The sequence below is a fragment of the Syngnathus acus genome, chromosome 4 (assembly GCF_901709675.1).
Source record: "Syngnathus acus chromosome 4, fSynAcu1.2, whole genome shotgun sequence".
Lineage (NCBI taxonomy): Eukaryota > Metazoa > Chordata > Actinopteri > Syngnathiformes > Syngnathidae > Syngnathus > Syngnathus acus.
In genome coordinates, this window is record NC_051090.1 from 3684196 (window position 1) to 3697256 (window position 13061).

Genomic DNA, 13061 nt, shown 5'->3' on the forward strand with positions numbered 1-13061 from the left:
CGGATCTGATTACCTCTCAAGGAGGACGCAAATTTAAATTTAAAATACTGTCTGTGTCCAAGAATTCCCAGGGGACAAATATTAGGTTGATGGCTCCTAGATACTTCAGAACGGCGATTTATAAATGTGGTCCACTGGGTTGCCCGGATAGCAGCCATTCCTTTTCAAAACTATTCAAGAAGTATCGAATGTTGCCTCATTGGGCATTCAGAAGCAATTTCGAGCGTGCGATGGGGGCCCAATCTCTTCGGATTTAGCGAGGATTAAGCGCGACTTCGAGAAGCGCTTGACCGCTAATAATAGGAGCGACCCATCGGCCGTCGTGTCAAACTAGAAAGAACAAAAAAAAAAAAAAGCCCCTCTCCTTCAAAACGACAAAGGCCAAGTGTTATCTTTTTCTTTGTCATGGTAATTGAATAAAAAAAAGAAGTGAGGTGCCACAGAAAGTAAAAAAAAAATAAAATGAATAAATAAAACAGGAAGTGCCAGAGCGCAACGCTGGTTCGTTGTCATTCAAAGCAGAGCTGCCAGACAAAAGACGGGAGATTGCCTCACATTAGTCTCTTTGCTCGTCATTGCAAGGTCATTTAGCAGTCAGGGGGAAGAGGAAGAGGAGGAGGAAGAGGAGCGAGCTGCAAGGGATCCTCCTCCATATGGGCTATTTTCATTTCATGAGATGATGAGGAGCAGTTTAGCAACATCTGCATGACGCCCGTGCGCGTCATATGCACAAGAGCAGCGTTCGCTAACTTGACTGTTCTCAATTGTGTTGCGCCGCACTTTCATCACATTGTGGCGTGCGCGTGCGTGTGTGCGTGTGCGTGTACGAGACAGAATGACCCAGATGAGGCGAGTGATGAGTTCCCACAGTGAGATAAGACTTTGTTCGGTTTTAAACAAATCTTTTTTTTATCTGTATTTTTAGATAAGCTATTAAGATTTCTTTCTACTTTGAATTTTTGTATCGGTTTGTTTTTACATGTATTTATTTTACATCTATTTTATGATTTCTATAGTTTAGAAATTCGTTTTTTTCTTCCTATTTTTTAATTTTCACATCTTACACATTACATTCGTATTTTCATCTGACATAAGGCTTCATTTAGGATTTTTTTAAAAATATTTATTTCACCCACTGACACAAGGTTGGCGGTACTTGTGTGAGTGTACATGTGTGTGAGTGTGCACGTGTGTGAGGAAGTGAAAAGGCAAACAGGAGATGTTAAAGCACCTCCAAGTCTCAATGCTGAAGGCAAAACATTAATCTTACCTCTCATACGCGCTTCTGGGCTTCATCCCAGCCTAGTGTGTGTGTGTGTGTGTATGTGTGTGTGTGTGTGTGTAAGTGTGCAAAGGGGAGAATTTGTCTTGATCTCCCTCAACTATAGAGAGCAGTATGAATGATGAACATGATTTCCATTGTGGCGAAACAAAGGTGCTTCTAAATAGGACATAAGGGGCGCCTGCTCGCATTCACACACGTGCACGCATCTGCCACCTGCAGTGTGTGTGTGTGTGTGTGTGTGCTTGTGAGTCAGCTGCAGCCGTGTGGAGCATTTTTTTGGTGCTCCATCAGCCAGGTTGTTTAGTGAGAATGTGCTATATGCCGCTAACACAGTTAGCCAGGTGCCAACAAGCAGCTGGGCCAACTTTGGCCCCTCACATCTCACACACACACACACCTGCTGTGGTGATCTACCCGCTCCATATAAACCTCCCTGAATACACACACACACACACACTGGTCAAGTTTGCAGTACCTTTCCTCCTGGAGTCCCGCCTGAGGGTGCCGGGACGGACCGCCGGCTGGAGCTCCGTCTCCGTTGACATCCTCCAGGTTCCGACCGGGTTGGGTTACGTGTGTGGGCGCCGGGTGCGCGTGCGTGCGTGGCGTGGCGGCGCCGGGTGTGCGTGTCTGGGCACACGGGCTCATGGGAGGGAGGGAGGCGGGGCTTCAGCCCTGATGCAATGTCCGGCGTACACCCACGCCGAGCTGGGTAAAAAAACAAAAAAAAGTCAGTTAGGGAAAACAATGTTTGCCCCTCCCTTTAGGGTGAGCTCGTTTTGACTGCTGGGCCTTGAGTGCATGTTGCCCGTGGTAGCGACGGCGTGCGGAAACCCAGCTCAACACTTCCTAATAACGCGTCTCGCCATGACTGCCGCTTCAGTAACAGCGGAAGGTGTTACGAAACAAAAACACGGCCCAGACTTCACCCGTCCTTGACGCTGAGGGCATCATCTGCTGTAGTTACAAAATGTCTCCGCAGACAGCTAGCCGTGAATTAAAGTCATACACCGCTGATGCGGTCAAGAGTTTCCAGGTGATGGGATAAATGATTAAATCACCACGCATAGGAGTTCCCCTTAAAACATCAGCCCTGACCTCTTCTTCTCCATCTACCCTTGCTCGAGTGCAGACTTGAAGGAAATGAAAAGCACCCGGCACTCCTTGAGAGAATCTCCCAACGCCAACACCCCCCCCCCCCCCCACCGCCACATCCCCGTCGACTATGTTTCTATGTGAATAGAAGGGCCCCCTGTAAGCCTCGGGCGAGAGCAGATGAATTGAGAGCCTTTTAATTTGCTGCCGACAGAACAGAACAGAGTCCATTTAATTCCGACAGCCGAGGCCGTGTCGGCAAAATGCTGACAATATTCTTTATCTGGTCCAAACACACTGGAAAAGTGCGAGTCACTCCAATTACAGGCATTATCTGCGGGGCTGCTCCAGCAAATGGATGGATGGATGGATGGATGGAGAGAGGCAGGGTGGGAGAGGTTAGAGGGAAGAGAGATGAGTGGGAAGAAAAGTAAAGGGTGAGGGAACAGAGAAGACATAATGAACCCGGTGGGGTGGGGGGTGGGCAAATGGGAAGCCAAAGGAAGTCAAATCCGGAGAGAAAGCATGGAGCGTAAAACCTCCTTCCACACTCCTCCCCACTCTCGCCTTTGTGTCCTCCAATTTTCTTCATTGCCCCCCTTCGAGCACAAGCTTTTCCAAAACCGGCTGTGACGAAAGGTGGCTCGGTCAATTCCTCCACTTGGATCAGGAAACACAGACACGCTTTCATGTTCCTCGCAGGCACGCTAAGGCTGGACAAGAGAAACCTTAAGGTCCCCTTGTGAAGCTTTTATAAAATTCCAATGAAGAGTTCAGGCTTCTACACCACCACAATGCACCCAACGCATTGCAAACACAACATCTGCTAGTCCGCGGCAAAGAAGTGGTAAAAATGTGCCACCGAGCCGGTCTCCAGATGTCTCCTTGGCTCCAGACATATGCTCGTTCCTCCGGAGAAAGCCAGAAGAAGACACAATGCTGCTTCTGAGCCACAGTCCCCAGCAGGAGGAACAGAGTGATATCTAAACCCGCTCCCAAAAGCCTTTGAGCTCTTCGAGGAAGTGCGACGCAATCCATTTTAAGATATCACCAGTTGGTTTGGAAAAGAAAAAAAATCATCACAATTATCTATAATGCGATGGCCGGCGAATCGAATGATAGTAATTGGAGTGAATCGAATCGCGTTTGGAACGAATCGTATTACAACCGGAGCGAACTGTATCAAATTGAAATGGATCCTATCGGATCTGCAGTTAACTAGAATAATCGCTAACACGATCAGAATGTATAATATGTGGATGGTATCAGAAAGTAACTGGAACTGATAATACCTTGGAGTGAATCGTATCGTAAGTGGATTGAATCGTATCATAATTGGAGTGAATCCGACGGCATCTGGAGAAGCTTTACACGTAATGCAAAGGGTCACATCAGCTTTTCGGATTAGAGATGTACATCCCTAATAACTAGCGTTGCAGCTGAGCTTTGACCTGGAAGTGTGTGAGCAGGCGTCTGAGCTAAAAGTAGCGTCAAAGTGGGATGTGAACACGCCTTGCGGCGAGGCGAGTCTGGCAGGCAGACCAGAGCGCGTCGTAAATTGGACGTCCATAAATGGAATGCTGCCAACAGGCTGGCGATGTCAGGATCGGTGTGTGTATGTGTGTGTGTCTGTGTAACAGCGGCCAAAATGCTTCCAACGGGAGCCGACTGCCCGCAAATCAATAAAGTCTGCCAGACGAACGGAAATACTACTACTTTCTCCATCTTCATCACGATGCTACCTAAAAGGTTTTGTGACATTTCATGTCCTGACCCTGTTGACAATACTTGGAAACGTTAAGTGAAGACTAGGACCAAACCAGGACGAGAAGTCCTGAAGTTCAACATCAACAGCAACACCCAGCCGGCCATTCTTTGGGTTATAATGGGACAAAATGAGACACATGATAGGAAATCTAATGGGACTCCATGTGGATGCAATGGAACATTTATGGAACCCAATGGGGACTAAATGGGGGACATTGTGGGACAAATGGACATGATAGGTGGTACACGATGTGATGCAGTGGAAAATCACGGGACATTATGGCACAGTATGGGACAAACTTTGGGATACTAAGAAGCATAATGGCTCATAATGGGGCATGATGGGATACAATGGAATATCATTGAACACGAGAGAGGACATTAGCCGTTTCTCGATTTGCATTCTCGTCTTCATGATCTCTTGACACAATTTTGAGTCGAAGCACAAATATCGGTTTTGTGAAACAAGCTGATTTGGTTCATCTTGAATCTTAAGGAAGCCTTTCTCTAAACACGGAGAACATTTGACGCTTATTATCAGTACGGCTCCACACCCTTGTAGATGAATAATCCAGGTGTCTGCGCGTGCTAAAGGTTATGCCTGTCAACAATGTAGGCGATATGATCTGCTCAACATTATTTTTGAAATAACAGGAAGTAGATCACCAAAGCCAGTTTAGTCCCGACATAATTCAAAATAAAGTCCATTACGGAGTATCACCATCATTGCCATTTGAGAATCGAGATCCTATTTCAGAACAGCAACATATTCATAGTGACTTAGTCATAGTGATTGTCCAACGCCATAATTCAAGTGCAACCAAATTAATCCAATGTCCATCCAAGCCAACGTTTGAAGTACTACCTCAACCAGGTGAGCAAAAACGTACTACTCTAAGAGGGGAGATAGGGAATAAAAAAAAAACACGACTTACGATTGATCACGGAGTGTCTCTTCAGCAAGTCAAGTTACCCATGGCTGAACTTTGCCCGACGTACCGAATGGATGTCAGTTATTAACAGGCGGCCGTACCATTTCATCACATGACTCAAACGGATTGGATTGTCTAAAGGCGATTTCGTTCGTCGGCTCTTACGTTGCGGGAAATCACAATGCTAGTTTCAAGCGCAAAAATGTCGTCGTCATGGAAGTCACGCTCATCATATCGCCGCTCTGCTAACGATGGCCACTCAATGCCCCCCCCCCCCTCTCTCGGCCGCGCCTAAAGTGAGTGATGGATCGACTCCATCTGCAAAGTGGAATGGCGCACAATTGTTGGGCGTAAAAATAGAGCGGGGGAGCCTGCAGCAGCACAACTGGGACTTAATGAGGGATGCAATCATCAATTATTCAAAACTCTTAATCATGGCTGTGCAGAAACACGCACGTGTGCATACACACACACACACACGCTGACTTGCCACATGCCTCTCAAGGCGTCGCCGCAGGCAGACAGATCCAAATAGATGAAGAGCGATCGAAAGAAAGAAAAACTCCTGTTGCTCTACTTTGTGTTTATGTTATTTCCAACAATCCAACACACATACAAAAAAAAAAAAAAAAAACCAGATTTCATGTTTCACTGCAAAATTGCTGTCAAACAAGGAAGCAACATTTGAAGGTAGTTTGGAAAAGTTCCACAAAGACAATGTCCCATTTCCCCCTGTGTGTGTGTGTCTGTGCGAACCCCGGCGTTGTCTCAATTTGGATGGAGTTCAAAAATCGATAGACACCTCGCTTCCTTACCGAGCGACAGCGTCCCACAAAGCGAAAGGGAAATTGACAAAATGACCACCAGAAATCATTTGTCTGACTGGATAGGCTTGGAAATCAATAGTGGCCTTCCGTGATCAAAGAATAAAAATAAACATATTGGAAGGAGATGACAAGGAATGCGGCTACTGCACCGCGGAACCTGCTAGCCTTAATCAGCTCGGACGAGAGCGCAAAAAAAAAAAAAAAAAAAAAATCAATAGACATCCTGCTCTCATGTCACTTGACTACCCAACCAAAGTGAGATTTTTTTTCAACGAAAGTCCAACCAACAGATGGAGTGGCAGACAGACCCACCTACGAAGGATTTGAACTTTTCTACAACTCCAACACAAATGCATACAAAGGCAAAATGCGGAAATGTGCTCCTGGAAGGTGAAGCCGCTCTGGCAAAAAAAGCCAGCCTTTTAACACCCTGCGGTCCATCAGTCGGTCGGCGTGAACTCTCCCAGGGAGCACAGAACATCGCCATTCGCTCCCCAGTGGGGGGGCCCAGAGTCAATACAAAAAAAAATCCTGAAAAAAGCTTAAGTGTGTGTGTGTGTGTGGGGCACAGACAGGGGCAGGGTTTTAGCATTCAAACATTTTTTTCCCCCAAAATGCATACGACTCAAAAAACAACATAAATGCTTTCCACTTTCACAACATATTGAGCCAAAAAAAATCAACTTTTTTCCCCTAAACAAAAAAATTCTAATTATTTAATTCAAAGTACCTTATTCAGTCCCGATACAGTATTGAGCAAAACATGCTCCGTTTACACCACAAAACAATAAAATGCCAACTCAATGTTGTATTGGAAATCACCAAATCGCTCTCGTTTCCTGGGAGAACAGCCCATTTAGCGTCAAAATAAATCATATTTCCAAGCACGATACTCTTGGTGAGCAACTCAATGTCACCATTTGTTCTATACGTGCTTTGGCTGTCATCATCGGAAACACCAAGACTGTGTGTGTGTGTGTGTGTGTGTGTGTGTGTGTGTGTGTGTGTGTACAGGTAATGACGCCAGCGTCCCAGCCCGTTAATGTCCTGGCCTCTCGGCGCCATCCATCATAGCGCCGTGCCGCTAACGATAGCATAGACACCGGACGGGGGGGGAGGAAGAGGACAAAGATTGATAAAGACAAAAGAGCAATAAAGAAGAAGGCTGAGTGTAAAATATACCAGTGGGGATTAAAAGTGACAAAAAGACTACTAAGAAAAAATTAGGGATGGTATTGGATTTTTGGGTGATATTTCACAATGAACTAAATTGTAATTTGCGGGTCAACCTAAACTGACCTTGTCTCAACTTTTGAATGCTTGTTCAATGTTTCAGTACTTTTCTCACAACTTGAAGATGCTCCTTCAAAGGACAAAAGCGGCCTCGATGACAAAGTATCTTTGCCGATTTGACGGTCAGCAGAAAGAATGAAAACGGCAGAGGCCCCGGAATTGAACCCTGTGGAACGCCAACTCAATTGTTAGTTTTCGGGAGGCTAGAACGGGCCAAACCGAGCCCCGGCTAACTCAAGTCCAGTGTGAAGCACATTTGACTTCAAGTGTGGTCATGGAACAACTTAAACTTGCATCTCAGGGCACCACTCCATAAAATGTACGAGTCCTTGACTGTCTCAAAGTGGAAAGTGCCTCGAGATAACCGCTGAAGCGATATGGTGCCGTACAAACAAAAGCAACTTGACAGCAATCGTGACAATATAATAAAGGGTTCTTCCTCATTGTTGTGATGTCGCCCTGGAGGTGGCTTCTAAAGAGATTCTTTATTCATGCAGGTAAATGCAATGAGAGGCTAACTGTTAGAAGGCAAAGACCTGAGCGCTTTTTTATTTTTTCCCCCCCCTCCCCACCCTTCCCTATCTTCTCGCCGGAAGCCCGGAGCGAGATGGAGGCCGACGCTGCTGTGAAATTGGCCTGTCAGATGCTTCCACTGGCAGAAAAACACAAACTGCGAATATGCTAATAGACTGCAGATTAAGATAGAGTACAGTAGTAGCTGCGGGCGCATGCGAGGGCATTGATATGCGCTTGCATGCGCCCGCAAGCCGGCTGGCTGCGGCGCTAATGCAGTGTGGAGCGGACTGAATGGTGATGGGAGCAAGTGTTTGATGAGGTTGCAGGTGAGAACAACAAGAGAAAATGGGCTTGCTTGGCTTGCGTGGAGAATGCAATGGAGAATTCGACCACAAAAAACACTCTTGTTCAATAAATTAAAAAATTACATAATTTTATATTTAGTTAATAATGAAATATTTAGCCACCATTGATAATTAGCCACAGATATGCTATCGAGTGCCACAAAACGTTTGTCGATTATTAACGAGCTAACATCAAACTCTGATATCAAACCGGCTGATTAATTGGTCGGGCACTAAAATGTATCCACCTTATTCTGCCCAAAAAACAATCACAAAGTCATATTTTGCCAAGGACACGGATCAGATTCCTGCTTGAGCTATTTTCAAAATGTTGGGAAAAGTTGAATTCAGCAACGTGGTCACAACATTCAGAAGAATCCGACCTTTTCCAGGTGCTGCCTTGTTGCATTAATGCACGTGTGTGCACATGCGTGTGCGTGTCCCTGAGGGCAAGCATGTGATGAATGTCAGCAGCGAGGCTAATAAATTGCTCGGGGTCAATCCACTCCGGTGAGGAGGTCCAATCCCGGGAATGTCCGGCAGATATGCAGGATTCCAAATCTCCCCTGCAGCACAAATTCTAGGAGAAGCCGTTCATCAGGCCCAGGATCATTAAGTCCTTCTCGAGAGAGTAAGAGGGGGGGTGGGGGGGGGGGGAAATCACCATAAAACCTCGATCGAGGATCCATTTACAATCGAGAACCAAGTCAGAGTGTGTAATTTCCACCATCTTGGCACATCTATCATCTAACCGGCCTCTCGAAAAAAAAAAAAGTGCTTCCGTTGCCATGATACCAGGAGGGCGGAGCTTATATTTTCACTTGCGGAGGCAGCACTTCATCCACAAGGCTTCAATTTACTCTGGTCAATTCGGCAGTAACTCCAATCTAGTGTTTTTGCCGTTGTGATGTCACAATTGGGCAAATGTCAGAAGGGCTTGAGCATCGGACACTTCAATCAGCCTCGACTCCTCTCGCCACACGTCACAGAAACCAATCAAATCAGTTTAACCACTCACAGTTTCCATTAATCCAGTTCCATACACACACGCAACGGACCCCGAGGCTGAATGGGTGGTCCTTTAACGCCCCTCATTTCAAAAAGTGACTTATCGTGCTAATCAGAGCGCTACGACGGAGAGCCGCTGTTATCTGGCAGAGAGTCGCGCTAATTGAAAGCCGCCCATCATAATGTACAGATACGGAAAGGGAGCGGATGCAATTACGGAGAAAAGGCGCATACACACATGCCACCCTGTCCCAACCTTGCCATTGTAAGCTTTCGATTGAATATGTCGCGGCTAGATGCTCTTTGTTGCCACCGGGGAGGCCGACACTATTTCACGGCAGCCAAGTTGCAAGCAATATTTGAAATTCAAAACACGACGGACAAAAGACAGCAAACCTTATATCAAAGGCAGCAAATTACATCTTAACAATAATGGAGAGTTGAGTGAACGCTATTGCAATCGAGTGTAATTACAGTTGCATAATAGCAGCCTGATCATTTGTTGTTGGCATTCATATCATGAGCGCGTCTGAAAAATAGCTAATAGCTAGCTTCGACCTTGCGACCTCCAAACAAACGCACCAGGCGATCGGTGGCAGCCGGAATTATGAAACCTGTACAATGTGTATTTTTCAGATAATCAATAAACTCATAAAAATTGTAATTGCTACTTATTTTGTTGCTAGCAAACTTTAATAACTTCATTAGTGGCAAATAAACGGAGTCATTCCGTCGGCGTGTCGGGATGAGCTGGGACGCGTGTTGCCACTGCGCGAGACGAGATTTAAGCTACTTTGCAAACACGTGAAATCGACGGCACCGGGTCGCTTTATTCCTCGTCAAAAAAAAAAAAAAAGCTTGACTAATATACTAAACGCACGCTTACAAGCTTCTAAAGCTTCTAAAGCCGCACGTCGCTAACTGTCTCTGGCGGTTCTGATTTGGGGTGTGTACACACGGGGGAGGCCTGGGTCTTTGTTAGCGTGTCGCTAATGTGTATTTACGCGGGTCAAATCCTCTTACGTGTGTGCCAGTAAACAAGGCTAAAACGGAAAATGTCATCGGTGCTACACGGGGGCGGCATGCTGCGGTCAACAGGAAGCACGGTGACATTATCAAGAGCACGCTCTTTTGGTATTTCAACATATGTCAACATCGGCACAGTCCATCAGTGGGGCGCCATTTACCAAAATCATGAAGGTCTCAAGACTAAGTAGCATCACATGGACAGGACGCATGGAAAAGTCCAAGGTGCTACTGGATTACATATTGGATTGATGATGTTCCGATTTGAGTCACTTCCTGATTTGATCCGAAACCCCGCCCTCCGATGCTGCCGCCAATGGTGATTGGATAGAAGCTAAATTAGGTGCTGCCAGAAAGGTTGCTAACCGCTGCTATTGAAGCGCGTCTAATATCGACAACAAAGAGGAGATGCAGGCTTGGAAATTAATTAGGAAGTGAAAGGAAGGAAGAGGAGGAGAGATACAAAGACTAAATCCTCCAAGGAAAACATCTTTGCCTTATTGGTTGCTCCTTTGCAACTTTTTTCTTCCCCCCCCGGTGCAGTTTCTGAGTGAGCGCCATCAGCGGCGACGCTAACGACGCTAACTCCCCCACCAGCGCTCGTGTTCATTAGCCACTGCGCTCGTTGAATAAAGACTACAGCGTCGCCACTTGCTGGCGGGCTTTTAAGTGGGTAATATACTGGCTGGTGTTTGTTTGCGCTTTTCTCGTGTGCACCCAAAATGTGCGCACAAGTGTGTGTGTCTGTGTGTGTGTCTGCAGATGCTAATCCCAGCACTGCTGCTGGATTGCGAGTGTTTTAAGAGATTACAGCCGTCAGTGGCAGATTAGCTGTTGGATTGACCAGCGCCATCTCGCATCTAGCGGCGAAAGAACCGCAATGGCAGACAGACAGAAAGAAAGAAAGAAAGATGTGGTATGCTTTGGATCACGAGCTTGGATGGATGGATGGATGGATGGATGGATGGATGGATGGATGGATGGATGGATGGATGGATGGATGGATGAATGGATGACATGTGAGATGAGACATTTTTTGTACACATACAAGTATAAAGGATGCAAAAGTAGGTCTGCAGTTTTGAAAAGTAGAAAGAGCACAAAAAAATACATCCATCATACTGTATTACTATTATATACTATTTTCACCCATGTGATCCCACTGTAGACCTACTTTTGCACCTCTCCTGTATATATTAGAGGTTTGAGAAAAATAGTCTCAGTATGATCCTGTGCATTTGTTCACCAGCACTAGCAAAATAATAAACATATTGGGTATTACAGGTTCCCTCCAGGGACTAAAAGGCCTCGAAACGGAGCGCATACATACACAAGCAAACAAGCGAGCACATTCCCTGTGGAGTGTGCAAGCAGTGTGGTTGATAATTACACGTAAAAAAAAAAAATTTTAAAAAAAAAGGGGGGGGAAGGCACGGTAGTGACAAAACAGCAACAGAGTGGAACACCTCTTCTTGAAGGGACGCGTCATGCTGCTTTCGCTTCATGCTTATTTTAAAATGTTCTAAGGAGACGCAGACGAGTGCTTTTGCAGCATCTCTAGCTCATACTGCGAGGAGTGCCGGTCTCATCATGAAAGCCAGAGACAGAAATGGACTTGGACCGCAAAGAATGACACTGTACTAAGCCTGCGTCGCGCAATGCTAGCCCAAAAAATGAGCTTTGCCAAGTACCATGATTTTATAATAATAACGAGGCTCACTTTTCATTGATCGGGTCAACAATAGGGGCCAAATCCAATCGCCTTGAGGTCACGCGGCTCAAAACGTAGTTGCTCGCCTCGTCGTGACTCATAGCTCCGCCTCCGGTTGCCATGGCGCTGAAACAATACACGCATAATTCGGTTGATATGGTATGCCTTGGATCATGATGTCTTGCCCTTACTCGAAAATGTTACGTTAAGGCCTTCTGGTTTGAAAAGTTACTCAGACATGTCTTCCTTGGAACTTTTTATTGATTTCTTTTGAAACGTTTCTTATATCCGAGTGTCAAGATGGAAAACACCTCACGGCCGCTGTATTCATTTTGTGCGACAATTTTGAACAGTAAGGCCTTGAGACTGATGAACTTTAGCTGGCGAAAAAAGATGGAGCGCAAGTATTTTATTGCTCACGGCAGGTGCCAGATGGGCAGCTTAGTCATTGGAAACATGAAGGCTACGTTTAAGGCCGAAATACAACAAACGGGAGTTCTGGGTGACACACAAAAAAGCTCAAAAACGGTCAACCAGCGCCGGTAAAACAAAATGAGACGAGCCCAAGAAAGCGAGAGCTTGGGAAGCTGAGATTTGAAGGAGGGCATAAGAGAGCACTCAATAGTTTGTCTTGCTTTGAACCCAAACAATACTCCAGGGGTTACCATGGCGACCGGGCTCGCCTGCAGGGCCCATATAAGCGCATGTAAGAGGAAGTGGTGGGGGGTAATTGCGAGAAAAGCTTAACTTGGTGAAAGCGGCAATGGAGGAAAAGGGGGAAGAAAAAAAAAAAAAAATCAATGAAGACCAATATCTTGCATTTATTTTGGTCTTTTAGGCAAGTACAAATGTTCACTTCAGATTTCGACTCATTGCAGGCCCTCAATCATTCAATACGAGAGCTGATGAGAAATCTACCCTGAGGGCACTCGCTGAAATAGTTTAAGAAAAAAAATGCTCCTTGCCCTATAAAAGATGAATGTTAATTAGGAAAAAAAAATTGATTGACAGCTACAGCATAATATTACATGTAATATTCGCTAATCTTTTAAGCATGCTAGGAGCAGATTTCAGTGTGAGCCAGTGCAATGGGAAAAAAACCCATCTCAAGATAACTAGAAGTTGCCTCTGAGACTTCCCATGATTTAAAAAAAATAAATAAAAATTCATATTTTCCATTTTACTTCATTGCATTGCTGTCAAGAATACATATTGGTCAAGCTCCCACAATTTTTCCGAACATAACAGCAAGCAAGG

At 45.5% G+C, this 13061-nt stretch overlaps 1 protein-coding gene across 9 annotated transcripts in view; it reads right to left on the reverse strand.

The window, feature by feature from the left end:
• dab1a (DAB adaptor protein 1a) overlaps positions 1–13061 on the reverse strand; it is an 89271-nt gene that overhangs the window by 27502 nt on the left and 48708 nt on the right. For all 9 annotated transcript variants that reach the window (XM_037249930.1, XM_037249926.1, XM_037249927.1 and 6 more), the window contains one exon: positions 1761–1993. In XM_037249930.1, the coding sequence (XP_037105825.1) occupies positions 1761–1830 (70 nt within the window). In that variant the 5' untranslated portion in view covers positions 1831–1993. The remainder of the gene's footprint in view (positions 1–1760; positions 1994–13061) is intronic.